The 18,948-nt window shown below is 37.5% G+C and overlaps 1 protein-coding gene across 3 annotated transcripts in view; it reads left to right on the plus strand.

The window, feature by feature from the left end:
- Positions 1-18,948, plus strand: part of FRMD3 (FERM domain containing 3) — a 146,929-nt gene that overhangs the window by 73,862 nt on the left and 54,119 nt on the right. For 2 of the 3 annotated variants that reach the window (XM_072360307.1, XM_072360310.1), the window contains exons 4-6: positions 3,765-3,843; positions 14,332-14,429; positions 15,929-16,052. In XM_072360307.1, coding sequence (XP_072216408.1) covers positions 3,765-3,843; positions 14,332-14,429; positions 15,929-16,052 — 301 coding nt within the window. The remainder of the gene's footprint in view (positions 1-3,764; positions 3,844-14,331; positions 14,430-15,928; positions 16,053-18,948) is intronic. The other variant, XM_072360309.1, reaches the window with a different exon arrangement.

The following is an 18,948-nucleotide window of genomic DNA, read 5'->3' on the forward strand; positions in this document are numbered from 1 at the left end:
GCAGTAATATTCACAAAGAACAATTTTGTCATCCACTCTCATCTCCCTCTTTTGCCCTATTCATTTTCAAGGTTATTTATATTATAATAGTGCAACTATCCTGTAACCAGTTTTGTGAGAAATAGCTAACTGTGTGGGTTTTATTCTTGGTGACAGTGGAAAAGAATCTGTCCTCCTGCTAAGTCTTCGAAATACCCATTTTCCCTCCTGTTTTACATCTCAGATGATCTGAGAGAGTAGTGCAGAAAAGACATTCTACGGTATCATGCAACTGGAGTGTGCTAAGAGACTTTAATTTCCTTCAACTCCAGTGCTATCGTTAAATGGACAAATAGCTGAAATGAACTAGAGGAAGGAGAATGCAGGTGTAGAAATGGACTGTGCAAATCATTCTTACAGATTCGTAGACTAATTTCCCATGGACTTTTCCATGCCTCAGTACAAATCTGAAAAAAAAAAAAAAAAGAGTTTAGCCAAATATGAGGTTTGTAAATACATGTACAGTGAAAGAAGGAAGTTTCATGTGAATCTTGATGCCTGAGTGTCTTATGTTCTTTATCATTGACTCCAAGAGGAATTAACAGAATTTGAAGAATTATTTTGCTAATTGAAAAGCAGATTGTGAAAAAAGAGGGATGAAACACTTCTAGAACTTATATCACGTTTTTAACTCTATCTTTAAAAATATTTTTTCTCTGTTTTCTGCCAGTGTAAAGATGCGTGATTTTTCTTAGGCTTATCATTCCTGTAAGCTCTTTTTATCCCTCATGAACCCATCTCCCTCTTTGTTTCAGTCAGGGTGTTGGAGGTTTGATTTTTGACTAAGATCTTCTTACTGTTTAATACACATTGGATCGTTTCTCTTAGTTAAAGGCAATCACAATCTTAAAGACATAAAATCAGTTGCCACAAAAAACCTTGCATTCTGTGTGTGCAAGTTCTTCCATGGGGCTGTAGGTCAAACAGTAGACGGTTTCAGCATTTGACATAATTAAAGTAGGTTTATTCTTGCTTTGCCTTCATCTTTTATATACTATTAACATGTAATCAGGCAAATTAATAGCTCTATTGCAATGGATTTTACAGTCAGTACTGTTCTAAGTGATAAAATCCTTCAAAATGATTATAATTGCGAGTCTTTTTTAGTAAGAAAGGAAAGCCTGCAGTAGTTCTTCTGGATGTTCTGACAAACGCTTGAGCATTTCCCTACACTAGCTACCCCTTATCTGATTGATAAAGGACCAATAGGAGAGAAGAGGCTTAGAGCTGTTATAACTGAATTTATTCAGACTAGCTCAGTGTTGAAGAGATGTTCTTCTGAAAATTGAGCTCGGTTTTGGGAAGGTTTGTTATTGTTAGTGTATCTACTTGAGTAAGGGTTAGAAAGCAATTTTAATTTCAAGGAATTGAGAATTGTTGGGTTTGACAATTTTTTTTGAGCTGATACAATCCACTGACTATCTTGCTTTTCAGGACAAGAAAATAAAGAATGACGGAATGTGAAGTTCTCTTTTGTGTTTCTCCACTGCTGTAAAATCTATACAACAAAGGCCTTTCTAAATGTTTGCATGCCTCTGTATTATTTTTTGTAGGAACACTATGATATATTTTAAACTGAAGTTGGAGAAGAAGGTGTATGGTTGTGCGTGTTTTTTCCCTCCCTCTTGCTTCAAATGTTTTTGGTGGCTTATTTTCTAATTGAGGAAAAAGGACCTGGAAAAGAAAATCCTCTTTCCTTCTGTAGGTGAATGGTACCTTCTTGTAAGACTTCTGGAGATTAATGGAATGTGTGGTGTCATATTCCTTCTAATATTTCAGATTGCAACTCAGGATTGTGCTGTTTGTGTGTGTTGCATTAAAAAAGGACATCTAATTAGCAGGCATCAGTAGCCTTATTTTGTATTAATTGCTGCTCTTCCAAGGAGGAGTCTAGGAAAAGGCTTCAAGTTGCTTCAAACTGCCTTGCTCAGACTCCCGTGTGTTCTGAGTGTTTAAATATACTTCTGTTGAATGCTGACGTGTTACAAGGACAACGTTTCTGTTATAAACTTAGCTGTTGACTGGCTGTGAGCTTTCTTTGCTCTGATGTTCTTTGAACAGGGAAGAGTCATTATTGCTCTGCCACATATTACCAGAGTTTGTTTTTTCTGCCATAACGTTCTTTTATTTGTCACTCACTGACGTAAAAAATATGCTGAAAGTTTTAGGGTCTTCTGTAGGCTTTTACTATCTAGGGCCTTTCTGCATCCCCATTTCAAGCAGAAACAAAATCTATATCAGGTCACTTGAGTCTTTTTCTTACTGAGGAGGAGTTTTTCTTAAATATCTCTTCTGTTTTCTATGTGGAAGCATATTCTGAGAGTGCAAAATTTTGTCCCTTGATTAGTTGTGAGAATCCTATAAATAAGAGACAGACCATTTAAAATGACAAACATCATCTTTCACTTTGTCCAGGAAATGTGACTCCTTCATTTTCCTTCATGGGACATTGGGTTTAGTTTTCCACTTCAGGGCAGGAAGGACATAGACAACGTTGAATGTTGTACAGAAAATTTCCAGTCCCTTTAAGACAATTCTGCCATCACACACAAGATGAAAAAGCCCACAGAAGCCTTCATCCCTGTGCTCTCTCTTGAGGTTACCTGCAGACCTGCCAGTTACCTTGGCTTGTGTGACAGTGCAGTAGTTTTCCCTCTACGTCATTTACTTTTAGAATATGTAGGATTTTCCTTCTAATTTCTAACTGAAATCTAAAAAAACCAAACCATGTTATTAGGCTACAGTGGGATTTCCCCACTGTGCCTGATTTAAGCCCTCAATGTGGTTTTCACACTTCTTTTCCCCTAACATGATATTTGCACCATGCCTCTTTCATTAGAGTAATGGTCTTTTATTTGCTTTCACCCCCTTTTATAATCACCAAATCACCACTAACTTTGGGTTAGATTGTCTCTTGAATGCTGTCAAAAATGCAACAGCAGGATATAAAGCTCTGTTCATTAACGTAGAGCTGAGAGAGACAGATTGCTGAAGTGAAATCTTTTCTGTTACTGTAATTTTAATGTCTTTCTTTTTTTCTTCCCTTTTCCCTTCTCCTTTTTCCTTTCCTTCCTCTCCCTCCCCCCCCCATTTTTTTTTCTTTTCTAAGCGTAAGTGTATTTGAGGCCCACGGCTGATGTGATAGAAGTAGATAATGGAGTCTTATTAAGTACTGAAATCAGAAACAATTCATTCTCTAACTTCCTTAGCTAAACTGATTTAATGTTTCCTTCTATTTTTGTTGTCTTAGCATTATCATTACCGATACCATAACAATAATTCATAACATCTTCATACCTCATTGTAACTAGATAGAAATGCTGCCTGTTTATAAGTTGCCAAAAGAAAAAAACAGAACACACAAAGAAAAATAAAAATAATGAGCAGTCCAAATGTTTTTGGTTTTTTTGTACTATTTATGAGGTGCAAAACCACGTATAAATTGATTTTCACAGACTGCTTGTATTTTGCACATGCTTTCGCCTTTGTCATTTGCTCTGTTGTTTTAATGTGCATTTATAGTATGTTTTGTTTTGGTTTTTTTCCTTTTTTTTTTTTTTTTTTTTTTTTTTTTTTTTTTTTTTTTTTTTTTTTTCTCTGCATGATTCTTCAGAGCTAACCTTCACACGGGCTTCTTTGTAGGACTCTTGGAGGCCACTTCTTCCGAGTGGCTAAGGCAATGTAATTTGCTACTGTTCTCATGATTTTTCTTTATAATGTTTCAGCTCATCCACCATATACCATGTGCTTTAGAGTGAAATTCTACCCTCATGAACCCTTGAAGATTAAAGAAGAGCTCACCAGGTATTATTTTGATCTGTCCATTTAATGTGAATTCTTTTACAAGTCCAGAATAAGACAGCTTGTTGGGTAGACTGGAGTTCTCATTGTGCTGAAATGCACTATTTGCATTATTGGCAATACTTTTTTTTTTTTTTTGTTTGTTTTGTTTACTGTGTACCTGGAGACTTTTAAAATGTAGCTTAAAGGGACATTTCCTAACATACAGAGAAGTAGCGATGCTGTTAGAGAACTTTCAGAAAGAGAAGCAGTGATCGAATGGTTGTCAGATATGCTAAATTTTCTGAATGGGAAGATTTGGGATTGGAATAAGTTACTTTTTGTTTCTTAGGTTTTCTTTTGTTTGAGTCTGAAACAATATTTCAATTTAATTCAGTAACATTTCTCTTTCAACAGGAACATGGAATGTCTTTCTGTTTTTTCCTTCTGTTTTTTTCCAGTTGAAGTGTCTGTCATTAGAACCAGAAACCCTATAGTATTTTTAAACTGTGGATGAACTTCTATAGAAAACTGAGGTAGAACTGAGATATGTTTACATTTTCTAAAGTATAGCTATGTTGGAAGTTCTGTTGCATATACTGGAATTTTCCAGTGCTTTGGAAACACACCTGTGCAACAGTTCTATTGTACTTCATGAATGGGATTTCTGTCCTTTCTCCCAGCCTTTGTAAATATTCTGTGGCTCTGGATATTTTTCAAGGGAACACTGTAGCAGCCTTTTTGATCTCTGCACCTTCTGTGCAGGACCTTACATCTCCCTTACCACATCAATAGTCAGCAGGTCACACTGCTAACTAGTGTTACAGAATTACAGCACAATGGAGCACTTGTTGCCTTGAGATCTTCATTGATACTTTTGCCAATCCTTGCAAATTCTTGCACTCACAAGTCATTTTGTGTATGGGAGTGAACCCATTGTCCTTGGTGTCACAGTTAAAGTTGCAGGAACAGCTTGCATTCTCCCAAATGGCTAGTTTACAATTTGTATGGAGCAGCTGGAACATCCTGTTAAATATTACAACTATTTATCTCTAATCATGAACTGAAACTGTTCAGCAGAGGGAACAGGTTTGTAAACAGGGAAGTCAAGGAATTTACAGTGTTCGCTAATGTTTGCCATTGAATGAATATGAGACATAGTTTGAACTTTCTAGGAAGTGGAAGATCTTTCTCATTTGAGACCTTTAATTAATTTATTCTCTTTTAACTTCTTGGGTGCTTACTCAGGAGAAGTTTCATCAAAACAAAAAGCACCTTGAATTAGCTCACAGATGCAAATTGTGCCATCAGTATGTTTCAATATTCAGCTAGAATAGTTTAAAGACCAATTTGAAGTCTAGCTGTTGTTTGAAAAATATTCTTTGATCTTTTGTTAGCAGTATTACTAGTAAGGGACTAGCTTGCCTTAAAACAGAGAAATAATCTTTTTTCTCATATGTTCACCTAATATATATGGTACGTTTGTCTATCTGATCAGCTTTCTAGTTTCCTGCTGTTGCTGTTCAGAAAGCTTTTCTTGTTGTCTGCCCAGGTCTCTTACACAATAACAGGGTATGGGAAGTGCTCATGAAAAGGGCGTGTAAAGTATAAAGTCCTGTAACTTGGCTCTGAGAGTTTGCTTCATTGATTAAAGAATGAGGTCAAATTCAAGATAATGCTCTAATTTGATTGGAGTTGTTTTTTGTTTCTTCTTTTTTTTTTTTTTTTTTTTTTTTTTTTTTTTTTTTTTTAATCTTAATTACAATGACAAGTGAAATACAAGAAGAAGAATGACAACTAAATTTGACAGGAGGCAGTTTTGAAACCTACATTTAATTTTGTGACCTCTGCCCTGATCACGTGTTCTTTGCAGTGTGTGCTTAAGATGATCTGAAAATAAATTAATAATATTGCCACTCTTTGACTTAAAGGCTGCTGTATGTTATAACTGTATGTTATGGTCAAGTGAGTCATAGTAAGATTGTGCATTTGCGTTTCTCATTCTGTACATGCCTAAATGTATCACAGAGCTGTTCTCTTGCTTCTTCAGCTGAGTAGAAATCTGATGTGTGCCACAGTCCTCACTTAGGTGAGGAAATTAAAAGACAGCAGGACTTATCCTACCACATTTTCATATTACTATTTTATACAGAATATTGATTAACCCTGTCCAAATCCCCCACGGGAATTACTGTCAGTGTAGTCTTTGTAAAAGACATAAGAGTAAATCTTTAATGAAGTATCTTAGAGTCATCAGGGAGACTACAGAAGGTTAAAAGAGCAATATTTGGTATAAAAATCATGTATTTGGCACATGGAGCTGTGTGTATGGATAAAGTGTATAATTTCTGTGAAAACAGTATAAAGTAAAGAGAAATAGTTTTGGACATTTCAAGTGTGAAGAAAATTGAGTATTCTCCTCCTCGGATTAGTGCTACTTCATTTCTTTCCTGCCTTGGGTAGGCTGGACTGTATTCCTTGATGTATTCTTTTGTTTTGCAGTAAGAAATGGTTTTAGAAAATTAAACTAGCTGAGGTCACTTCTCTGTCTGCAATATTATAGAAAAGAAGCTGTAAGAATCTCAAAGTGTGTGTGTGCCACATATTCGGAGACTGAGAATGCCCTGGGCAAAGCACTGAACCATGCACTTGCCTGTCATTATACTTAGTTCCACTGTTCAGGACATGCGTGAATACTGTCAGTCACATTATACCATCCCACTTGGTTTCTTTCATCTTCTCTCTTTTTAATTAATGATAACTTCCATGCTTTTGAAATAAAATCAGTGCCTGCTGCTGGATGTTAAAGCACTTTGAGATAAAACCATGCGAAATAAGAAATTCTGTGAACTTCAAATAAAGTTTCAAGGTATTCCTGGAGACTGAGGCTCTATGTGGTCCTCAATCACTGTGTACTCTGCAGTTGGTTAATACTACAGTTGAGTGTACCTCTGAATTTAATTTCAGGTGCACTGGAGGTTCAGCAGATTGCAGTGCAAACAGCAGATGTAGATTTTTGAGTAGTTTGTGCAATCTTTTGAATAGTGAGAAATACTTGACCATAGTGTGAGGAGCAGGGGGCCTCTGCCCTGTGGACAAACTTTCTGATTGACTTCTGTCTCAGGTAGAATCTGGAGGACATCAGACTTCTCTAAATGGTACATCTGTAGTTTTCGTACAGGTGATCCAGCAGACTTATGAGCAATATGGAGTCAGAACAAAGTTCTTCAGATTTTGAAAACCACATTTAACTGACTTCACTTAACATTCCTAACGGAGAGTAATATCTACTGTTTTTTAATTAGGCAAAAGTAATATAACAAGCAGGCCCTCATATCTTGCTTGTTTCCTGCCACACATACCTGTAAAACATAGGTTCGATTTCTATCTCATTAAATCAGCATCTACTTTGCAGCCTCTTTTTTGACTTACACTCCATAGGACTTGGTAGGGGACTCAATACATAGACTTTTAGTATCTCTTTCCTCTTTATTTCCCATCTCTTCATCTTTTACTGTACTGCATGTCAGTTGTTTTTGCATACAGCATGATAGTCTTGACGGAGAGAGCATCCTGGGTTCACTATAAGGGTTAAGATTATTCTTCTGGCTTGACATGCAAAAAGCTAACATTGCTGTGAAAGGAAGTTGTAACTACAGAGGCCATTTTATTCGCTGTAAAAACAGCACCTCCGTACTCTTTCTGTAAAGCACAGATGTTTTTACTCTGTGCCTCTCTTCACTATTCTTTGATCACAGGTCAGAGCCTTGGGAGAGTCCACAGCTGTGTAAGCATGAGATGTTGCACGTGAACAGATTGTGAACAGTCAAGGGAGTATGAACAGATGGATCCATCGCACATGGGCACGGATTTTTACTGTTTACTTCTTTTCAGTGTTCTTGTTTGGGTAATAAATAAATCAATGGTGTTTTTTTTTTTTTTTTTTTTTTTTTTTTTTTTTTTTTTTTCTTTCTTACGTAATTAAGCAGCCCAAGGCCTCATGCCTTCTTATCTCCAAATCCCTACATTATACTGTGTATGCATAATTAAAATGAGAAAATATGAAGTCATTTGAGGTCCCAAAGGATTGATCTAAAATGCTACAGATAATACTGTATCAACAATAATCCATGATTATTGTAGAAAAAACAGGTCATGGGTTAGTAGCTAGTGGAATTAACCAAAGATGGATTATTGCAACTAGCTGTCATCAGGCACTTTTTTCCTAATCCATGTTTCCTAATCCAAGAAGCAGCTCTTCAATCACTAGGCTGTCATAAAACAGTGTAGTAGGTACTTGGTACAAGAGAAGCAGATGAAAAGTGCTTAACGGGAAATCATATCAAATAGCAAAGACTGTGGGAATGTAAACATGGCAAATTAAAGAGCCCTGAGTGAGCTAGAGTAACTGAGGAAGAGCAGTACTGCTGTGTGCATGCAGGGCTTAACTAGCCCTGTTGCAATCAGCTATACTTGATGCTGCTTTTTGCTGGAAAAGCCTGGTACTTCTCCCTCCAAAAGTGGGGAGCTAGTTGAGGCCAGTAATGCTCCTGTAGTATTTGAGTATCAAACTACATGTTTGCAAGATTAAAGCGTTGCAATAAACTAATGTCTCTGAGCTCTGTTACTGGAGGATTTGGTGATTAGCAGCTCTTCATTCACCTTTCCCACTGTCATCGTGCCATCATAGAACTCAGTTTTGTTCCGCCCTCAATTCTCCCTGAATTCTCCCTGTACGGGAAATTCTATCCTCGCACTTATTTTAGTTGTTCTCTTTATCAAAGTCCGCTGTGTCTTCTGTAAGATGCAGAGAGTAGAGGTAGGTACAACATTTAAGGTGTGGTTACACCAAGACTTAAAGAAACAGCAGAATGTCCTTATGTCTGAGTATTTTTCTCAATGACTATTTGTGCTGAATCCAGGAGCTATCTGTCAGCTGTGTTTAATAAACAGTGAATCGAATGATAGTTTTTTTTAAGCTATCAAAATACTTCACAAATATTTGTAACTAGGCAAATAATACATTTGCTTGGAGAATATGTATTTTTACTATTAGCCTTACTATCTAGGTGGAATTTTAAAGGAAGTAACAGCTATCTCATAGTTGTAGTATTAGATACTGGCATGTAGTAATTAGTGCTTAGGTTAGATTTGTCAGGAAACTAGACTTCAAGCAGCATAACTGATATCATCAACTGTAGAAGACAGGATGTAAAATTATTGTCCAGGCTAGTGTACATAAAGAGCTCATAAAACTCTGCTGTGTGAGGAAAGCACCCAGTCCAGGAATACTGTAAACAAAGCCTTTGCACTCTGCTGCTCTGCACCTGAGTATTCGGTGTAGCTTGGGAAAGAGCAGAACAGTCAAAGCCAGACACTGCTGAGACAAGAATTTTTGAAACTTTGCAGTGTCTCTTGAGACAACCATGTCTACTGGCAGGAAAGGCTGTGGCAGCGCTGGGTGAAATGCTTGTTACTGTAATAGAATGAGTGAAGTAACTTAAGCACAAGATAGAAAACACAATGTGGACAATCACAGTTTATAATTGTGGGAAAGCTTTCTTGCTTCATTGAATGTCTTAAATAGGTATGTAAACAGGCAACATTTAAAGAGCTGGAAACATGATGTCTGAAAACAATATTGGTCATTGCTGACCCTCCATCCAGAGTTCCAGAAAGAATTTGGCTTAGAGTTGAGTCGTATTTATTGCAAACAGATAATAGATGGAAATGAGGTTATTGAATGATAGACAGTTGTGAACACAAATGCTAGAAGCATAAGTTTATTGGCTTGGTGGTAAGCCTGAGTTCTTAGTCAGGACTATAAATCAGGCTGTAAATTGTGCTTGGGCTTGCAAAAACATAGCAGTGGTGGAAGGACACAAGAAACAGCAAAAAACGGATTGAATCTGTAAGTTATTTGAATCTGTTAAGTGTAGGCAGTTTTAAATACGTACATAAGCCTTACTGAAGTAAGTAGTTAGGTGTTTGCTGACCTTGGACATAAATTACTTTACGAGGATTATAGAAAGTATCTGAGACTGAGACAAATTCTTGCAAAGCTTACAACTTTGACTTTCTGTCCAAAGTATGTTTATTGCCTTTCAGGAGAACTCCATAATGTCTAGGTTTTGTTCTAAACTGTCGTAGCTGCTATGCCTGAAGAAGATGAGCAGTATCCAATGCACCTTGTGTCCCAGCCAACAATTTTTCCCAGTCTTTACTGGGAACTGTGATCTGTGATGCATTTCCCCTTTGACTGCTGCCTTCTGTCTTACAAATGGCTTTTTTTCCAGGGGTGAAATTTTTCTCTGAAAGTGCAGTTTAGACCCCTCTGAAAGGTTTTTGAAAGGTTTTTGAAAAGCTTTGAAAGCTTTTTGTCAGGGCATAACTAGTTTTCTTTACCTGGATTTCAATTGTCGGACACAGGCAACAACACGGTATCATAGAAACTTAGTGTCAGAAAAAAAAACTTAGTATTCTTGTTTTAAAAACTATTAATGTAGTGGGGATGTATGTGAAATGAAGTAGGAAGACGGGTGAAGAATTTAAAAGATCCCAGTTCCAAAACAAGTGAAACATTGCAAAAACAAAAACCCTTTCATTTATGGGAATATATAAACAGAGCTTCTTCTTCAGACTTGCAAGTGGTAGGAATTTCATATTTTAAAAACAGATCAATAGCATTTATGGACCATTTTTGTGACAGAAGCTAGCCTACATGATTGGCTGAGTGCAGTTCTGTAGTCCCAGGACTATCACTGGGAAGAAATTAGCTCTGAGGCCTGTGTTCCTTTCCACAAAGTTAAGTCTTATGTGTCTTGTTTTGGCCCCTGCAAAAGTATGGAGAAGATTAAACTGGGAGCTGTTAAAAAAACACCTCAGAAGCAGTGCAGACTTTGGTCACAGCCAGTATGGGTTCACAAGAGAAAAGTGCTGTTTAATGAACTCAGTTTCCTTTTAAACAAGATTACTGGTGTAGTTCACCAAGGGAAGCTGGTTGATGTAATCTTTTTGAATTTCAGCAAGTCTTTTGATGCTCTCATAATCTCCTTGTGGACAAAATGTCTACTGTACAGCTAGACAAAAGTGTAATGTGGTAGGTAAACAATTTGCTGGTGGGTCAGACTCAGTGAGGTTTATAGTGAATGGGATTCCATCAGGCTGCTGGCCATACACCTGTGGGATTCTACTGGGACTCAATTTTAGGGACAGTTCTCTTCAATGTTTTTATAAATGATCTAGGTGCAAGAGATGAATGCATGCTAAGTAAGTTTGTGAATGACACCAAATTGTGAGGAGCTGCTGTTTATCTTGCTCTACAGCTGCTGCTCTGAATAATTTTTCTTGTATTCCCACAAGGAGCTGTTTACTCTCTTGAGGCTGGAGAGGCATTGCAGATAGATCTTGACAGATCAGAAGGCTGAGCAGTCACCAATGCATGGAGTTTAAAAAGTGCAGATGCTGAATTCTGCACCAGAGATGGCACAACCCTGGATATATGTACAGAGTGGGAATGAGTGGCCCTGTGGAATGGGGATCTAGGTGTTCTGTCTGACAGCAAGCAGAATGTGAGCCAGCAGTGTGCCCTGGCAGCCCAAAGGGCCAACTAAACCTGGGGTGCACCAGCCCCAGCACTGCCAGCAGGCGAGGGGAGGGACTTTCTGCTCTGCTCTGCTCTGCTCTGCTCTGTGCAGCCTCATCTCCAGCTCTGGGTACCAGAATAGGAGGAGGACATGAAGCTAGGAGAGAGCATCCAAAGATGGGCTGTAAAGATGATGAAAGGCCTGAGTGCAGGGTGTGTGAGTGGCTGAGATGCCTGGGTATGTTCACCCCAGAGCAGGGCAGGTTGAGGGGAGGCATCATGGCGGCTGCAGCTCTTCACGGGGAGCCGAGGGGCAGCGCTGAGCTCTGCTCTGTGTGACTGTGTGAAGGCAGCAGGGTCCGAGGGAACGGCATGGAGCTGTGCCAGCTGTGCCAGTCTGTACTTGGGGGTAGTTAGGCACTGAAATGGGCCCCTCAGTGCAGTGGTCATGTCACCAAGCCTGTTGGACAGGGTTTGGACAGTAGGTTCTATATAGGTGGTTCTGTATGGAGCTAGAAGTTGTTCCTGATGATTGCCTCCCAACTTGCAATAGTCAGTGATTTTTTATTCTGTTTTCTTATAAATGCCATGTATGCGCACTCCCACCCAAACACCCATGTTCATCTTCATGGAATTTTAGTGGAATGCATAGGAATGGGTTTTTGGCCTCTTTCTGTGGGGTTTCTGTTGCTTCTGCTCTCGCCTTTGATTCTGAGTGCCAGTGTAATATCATAGTGACTTGCACAAACTTGTGTTTATGGCTGTCCCCTTGTATTAAAGAAACTTGTTTTAAATTACATAAGCTTAATGTATGTGTTTTTTGGAACTTGGTCTTACAAAACTGATGTTTATAGTAGAGAGGGAATTCCTGCCATCTCACTTCAGGAATCTAACTTCTCATTTATTGCATTGTACTAAATAGAGGAAGTGAGAGTGAGTTTGACTCCTGAATATGTGCTTTGAGTAAATTCCAAGGATTTTCCATTTTCCCTTAGCTTTGAAGATAATGGTAACGAATGGCTCAAATTTGACAGTACTGATGCATGGTCCTGTTACAGAGGAAAGAATTTCTTGTAAAGCTTAATTTTTCTTCTTTTAAATTACAAAATACTTGTAGAATAGTTAATTGTTGATGGTACTTCCATCCATGCTGCTGGAGAGCTGTACCTAGTGCAATTCTGAGACTCAGATTCAGTTCTCATCTCAGCCTTATGTCAGCATGTGTGAATTGGAAGAAACAGGTTAATAAGCTTTTTCACAATCCTGTTTGCTTTCTTATCTCTTCATAGCCATTTTTAAACTCAGAAACCATCAGTGTGCTGTCTCTTTGAATACCTGTCAACCTTATGACAGACTAGCAAGAAATGCTGTGAAATCCTGGGTGGCTTTTACAGAATTTCTTAAAATGGGAAATGCAGTTTGGCCTCAAGCTAATCATTGCTCTTGAGAGAATTGCAATCTTATGACTCACCTTGGCAAAACTTACAAGAAATTTAGGACAGAGATACACTCATTTGTACAGGTTCTGTATGGTATCTGAATGAATTTACATTTCACTGTTTTTTGGTAAACTTTCCTTGTGAATCAAGAATTTGAACTGCATTTCTGTGAGGCCATTGGTTCACCCTGCTGCAAGTATATTCTCTTCAGATCTGTGCACAGTCATGCCGTGCCAAATTATGGAATTGGAACAGAGATTAGCTGCTGAGTGATGACTACAGGGGAGAAACAGATGTTGCAGTAAAGAGCCTTGAAGAGCAAGCTTTTAGCAGTAGTTTGTAATACTTTAGTACAGCAAAGGAATGTGTTCACACTGAAAACAAGTTGCTTTTCTTTGTGATAGTCCTGTTTTTATGTAGCATTTAATAGCTTAAGGACAAGAGGCGAATTTCTCTTGCATTTTCTGTCTTCACCTAAGCTGCTTGGTACAGGAATTCACGGTACACACAGAACCAAGCAACTTGGACGAAATGTGCCTGACATTAGTATCATTGGAAAAGTGCGTTTCTATTGGCTACACTGTAGCTTAAACTTGGAAAGGACTCCCTGCATCTATGGGCCTGCTTAGGATAAGCAGAATCCACTGACACTGCTGAAACCATAGACTTGGCTTACTTTTTCTGGCTAAAATGACACACATATTGTATTTTCTGTGGGGTGAAACTGCTATGTGGTGAAGCTGTAAATAGGGATGTGACTGGGGAAGTGGCTGCAGGTGCACAGCTGGGCTGTACGCTGGGCCTCTGCCAACCAGGCCTGGGAGACTGCTTTGGGGGATGGAAAGCAGCAGGGAAAGAGATGGCCTCCCCACCACATCTCTCTTGTTGCTGTTCTGAATAATCCTGTTTTGTGACAGGATACAAAGGACAGCTGGAATGATCCATTTCTTTCATCAGTACTGCTCTATGAGGAGCAACTGCCAGTTCTAAGAGGAAGGGAACTGGCAGCTCCCCCCAGGCAGGTCTTTGGTGGTTCCCTGCACTGCCCAGAGAATTTGGTACCTCAAAATGTCTGTGAGGATCCTCACAGATTTAAGAAAGACAAAGGAAGTAGTTATTCCCATCATGGTCAATGTGCTGCGTGAAGCTGTATTTAATGAGAGAGGTTCTGCTCAAGAAAATCTGAAATAATGTAATTTATTTCACATTACTAATGAGCACTGCAATAGCTGCATGTTTCTAATCAAATACTCTCCATGCTTTCTGTTGGTGGGATTTTGTTACTTCTGCTGCCATTATTTCATGTTACATGAGAAAGAATCATTAATATAAGGCCTAGTTTTGACTGTGGTTGCCCATTACCTTTTACCTGGCATTTGAAGTTGCAAGGGAAAGATTGAGAATAGTTGCACAGATGTTTTCAGTTGAATCTGTTATAGAAAAATATCACATTATTTCTTTTTTTTTTTTTTTTTTTTTTAATTTCAGATACCTCTTATACTTACAAATAAAAAGGGATATTTTCCATGGCCGTTTGCTGTGTTCTTTTTCTGATGCTGCCTACCTGGGTGCCTGTATTGTCCAAGGTAAGTACAAGCAGCAGATTTCTGAGAAATAATTCATAAGTCTTAAGAGTAATCAGTATAAAGAGAAACAGAAAATTGGTGCAAGATTGGTGATGAAGAAAGCAATAACTTATTTTTTTTAACCTTTACTGTTTGTTTCCCTGCATTGGTGTCAGTTGTAAAGTGTTTAAGTAATTCAGCTTGCAGCCAACTTATCACAAACAGGAACATAAAAAAAATTAACAAACAAACATACAAAAAAAAAAAAATCAACAAAAACAACCAACCATCCAAACATAAAAACTACTAGAAAAACAAAACAAAAAAAAACCCAACCACAAACCCTGAAAAAAAACAAAACAACAACAACAAAAAAAACCATGAGCTGATTGCCTTAGAATTACAGTTAAAACATATGGCATCAGTTTTAGACTGCCATTATAAAGAAAGCAAAATTATTTTACTGTCCTGAAAACATATCCTGTAAACATAATCTGTGCTAATTGAACTAAGCAGAAAAAGGTTCTATTCAGTGTTATTTCTTGTGGAAAAAATTATAATTTTGTTTGTGGAATGGGATGGAAAAAACATGAGGAAAAAATCTTCTCTAAGGGTGCCAGAGCACAGTAACTGATGAAGCTGCAGAGTCTCCTTCTCTGAAGGTATTCAAAATCCACCTGTAGGAAACCTGCTTTAGCAGGGGGTTGGACTAGATGATCTCCTGAGGTCCCTTCCAACTGATTTGTGAAATCCCTGACAAAACAGTAGACACAATTCAAGGAGAAAGACTTTTTTTTTTTTTTTTTTTTTTTTTTTTTTTTTTTTTTTTTTAAAAAAAAAAAAAAAAAGATATATCTTTTCCTTTCTCCTTATCAGTTCCCAAAGGCAGAATTGAGATATATATCTTGGAATGCAGTAAGGAAAGAAGTTAGCTACATATCCAATTAAGGACTTCATATGTGTGCAAGTTCCCTTCATTCTACCTTAATCTGAATGAATCTCTTTGTTCATTATAAAGATGCTTAGCCAAAACAAGATCAAGTCTAGACCATATTAAGAGACTTATCTAGAAAAATAGAGACCAAATGTCTCACTTGTATATATAATTGATCATCTTTTAGAAGAGGAACCTGATACTGTGGGTCACCTTTAAATGATGGTACAGACAAGTAGGGATAAATCGGTGAAAAAAACAGCATGGTCTGGAATACACTGTTTTTGTTCTGCTTAGTATCAGAATGATAAGTAGTAAAGGGGAGGGTTTCCTATGTCTTCTTTACAGACCGTATGTTCTGCCAAAGATGATATTTTAAGATTGCTCATTACTTCTGCAATAAATAAAACATGAAATTTACTTGAAACTCAGTGACTGTAGTTTCAGCTAGCTACAAGTCCTTAAAAGTAGCATTTCTTCAGAGATGCTCCATTCTTACAGTCCCTGAATTACACTACTTACAGACTTTTTCTTCTAAATTTGCAATTTAATTTTCTGTTCTATTTTGTGTTTTGAATCTATTTAGCTGAACTTGGTGATTACGATCCTGATGAACACCCAGAGAATTATATGAATGACTTCAAGATTTTTCCCAAACAGTCACAAAAGCTTGAGAAGAAAATAGCTGAAATACATAAAAATGAATTCAGGTAACTTAGAGTGCTGCTTAGTAAAGTTGTTTTAGGATTATTTTACCTGTTTTCATGTTGTGTTTATTAACCCAGTAGGGTTTCTTCCTTCAATTTTAATAGGTGCTCTACCCGTGTACTGTTTAATATGCTGAATTTGAAAATTCAGTTTCTGCTTAGCGGGTTTTCTTTTCCTATTAACCTTCATTAACCATAGCTGATTCCCACGTGTGTGCTGGTACTTTAGACTGCATTTGCTTGAAATATAGGTTTGGTTATTGAGAGTAGCTCACATAATGGGTGCTGCAGTTGAGTAACAGAGTGACATCTTTCAGTTAGGGATCAGAGTTATGTGGAAAACTGTTCACGTCTTTTGTTGTGAAATATCTAAATGTAATTCAATTGCAGAATTCTGGTTAGACATTGATTGAAATGGAACTGTAAGTTCTTATGTCACAGTTTTATTAACAAAGGTATGAATTATACATAAATGTGTTTAAATTAGTTCTGTGCAAAACAAAGGAGGTTAGATTCAGAACCATACATAAACCTTTTCCTGTCCTATACTTCCACTTGTGTGGAGGGGATGAGGATAGATTGATTTCTCTCTAGGTTTCAAAGCTGAATGTATCCCTGAAGTGTTGTATTGCAGAAGAGCAGTAGTAGTGCTTTGTGCAACTGTACCCCCTTCAGGATTGTCAGTGAGTAGCATGCATGGTAGCAGGGTCAGAAACTACTCATCATTTTGCATGGTAGAGAATGTTTCTCTGAGAGGCATGAGAAAACAGAACATGAAGAAAATTAAATAAAATCAAGCAATTAATTTAATAAATTAAGAGAATAATTTCTATTCAAAGATTATGAGGTTCATTGCTCTTCCTTGAAACTTGCATATCTTCTTTTACAAAAGGAAGATTGTGAATCATCCAGTTCCTCCCCTACTCCAAAAAAAAAAAACAAACAACGGGGAAAAAAATATTTTCAGAGGAGTTAAGAGTGAAAATCATTTTTTTTTTTTCAGAAGTCTATCACATAGGTTGTTCAGTCATAAGGTAAAATTACTTACAACGAGTGTACCGGAATTAATGTGTTTTCCCTTTTTTGTTCTTTAAACTTACATGTTTTGCTTATATTTCTTTCAGTAAAACAATATTTTAAATAGTGCAGCTATGGCTGTATTTTTACATTAGTCTAGGCTGAACTTTACACAGATCCAGAGAAATACTGCTTGAAAAAACAAAAACAAAAACCAAGCCAAACAACAACAACAATAAAAAACAATTTCTCTTACTTAAAGCACTAGCTCACATAATAGCTGCAGGTTTCCAAAAGCTAAATTCAACCTTTAAAAATCAAGATTTTTCATCATTTAAGCCATGGTGCAGTTGGGAAGATTTGGATCCATTCCGTTTGGCAGGAACAGTCTAGTCTTTCATTTTATTTGATTATCTAGTCTTTTATTAAAGGAAGGCTTTTTAGAGGAAGCTGATGGCTTTTGTATTTAAGAGCCCTGGGAAAAGATGTATTTTTCTCAGTTGTGTTTTTCTCTTGTGCATAATTCTGTGCATGCATCATGAATTTAACCTGCTTGTTACACTATTGTGAATAATCAGGCACATTTTGGCTCATTTTTAAATCTCCCGTTCTTATTAGACTAACATTCCTCATCTTGTGACAGTGATCATTACAAGCCTTCAATCAGGTCTGTCTAGGATTCTGCTGGGGTCCATTCCTGTTGCTCCGTTTCCCCTGTCAGTGCCTGTAAGAATATCCCCTGAATTTCAGCACTCTTGGTGAGGAACACCATTTATTATTTCCTTTTGGAAATTCAGGCAAATTTTATCAGCTCTGTTTCCTTTCCCTCCTGATTTCTTCAAGAAATCCCAGGAAGTGTTTGAGGCAGAACTTTGATATATAACAGAACTCACCATACATCTCATTTCTGCCTGCGTGGGTAATTCTCTGTAGTAGGTTTTGCCAATTTGTACACTATTAATGTCAGACTTAGCTTTTTCTAGCCGCCAGGAGCAGTTTTCTTCCCACTCCCTCTCCTTACTGACCACTTATTTATTTATTTATTTATATTCTCAGTTTATGGTGTTCTCTATATATTTGCCTGGCTGCAAAGACAGTTTGAGAGCTGTGTGCAATAGCTGCTGCTTGGTTCTCACACTTTGCTTCTGTAGCTCTGTCTTCCCAAAACTGATAACCCTAATACCCTTTTTTTACATCAGACATTCAGCTGTCACATAAAAGTTTTATCTTTTTCAGAATATTTAATTCCTTGGATCTCTATTCTAGGAGTACAAATGAATAAAACATATCTGTCATATAATGAACTATATACAGAAAAGTCTAGTGCTAGATAATCAAATTCTAGTACCATACCTATAAAAAGATTATTAGAAAAGCCACTGAGTTGTCAAGCTTCTATTTCTTATTTATCAGCACATGTATTTCACTGCATTCAGTAGAATTTTTCTTAATGAAATTAGTATTTTCCTTCTCAGTGAGTACAGTTGGAAATGCTGAAGGAGGTCCCCAGGCCTTATATTTTAAAGGCACTTGAGTCACATTAGTGAATAGGAGAACAGAAGAGACAAATCCATTTTAATCCTGTTGCCATTTGGCTAACTTTGAAAGAATTACTTCTGGGTGTCATCACTGCAGATGAATCTGTCCCTTAATTTTCTTCACACATGTAAACTAAAACTATGGCATCTGTCTCTTGCAGCAAGCTTCTGTGTAATCAAAGCCCTGTGGCTTGGAGGGTGCCAGTTCTTAACAGCTATCTCAGCATCCTCATTCTCAAGGTCCTACAACACACTGGAAGAATTTGCCTTTTGAAAGTCACATGAGAATAGTGAGAGGATTGTCTGGGAAACAGACAGTGATGCTGTGACAGCTGCCAACGACT

The sequence above is a fragment of the Excalfactoria chinensis genome, chromosome Z (genome assembly GCF_039878825.1).
Source record: "Excalfactoria chinensis isolate bCotChi1 chromosome Z, bCotChi1.hap2, whole genome shotgun sequence".
Lineage (NCBI taxonomy): Eukaryota > Metazoa > Chordata > Aves > Galliformes > Phasianidae > Excalfactoria > Excalfactoria chinensis.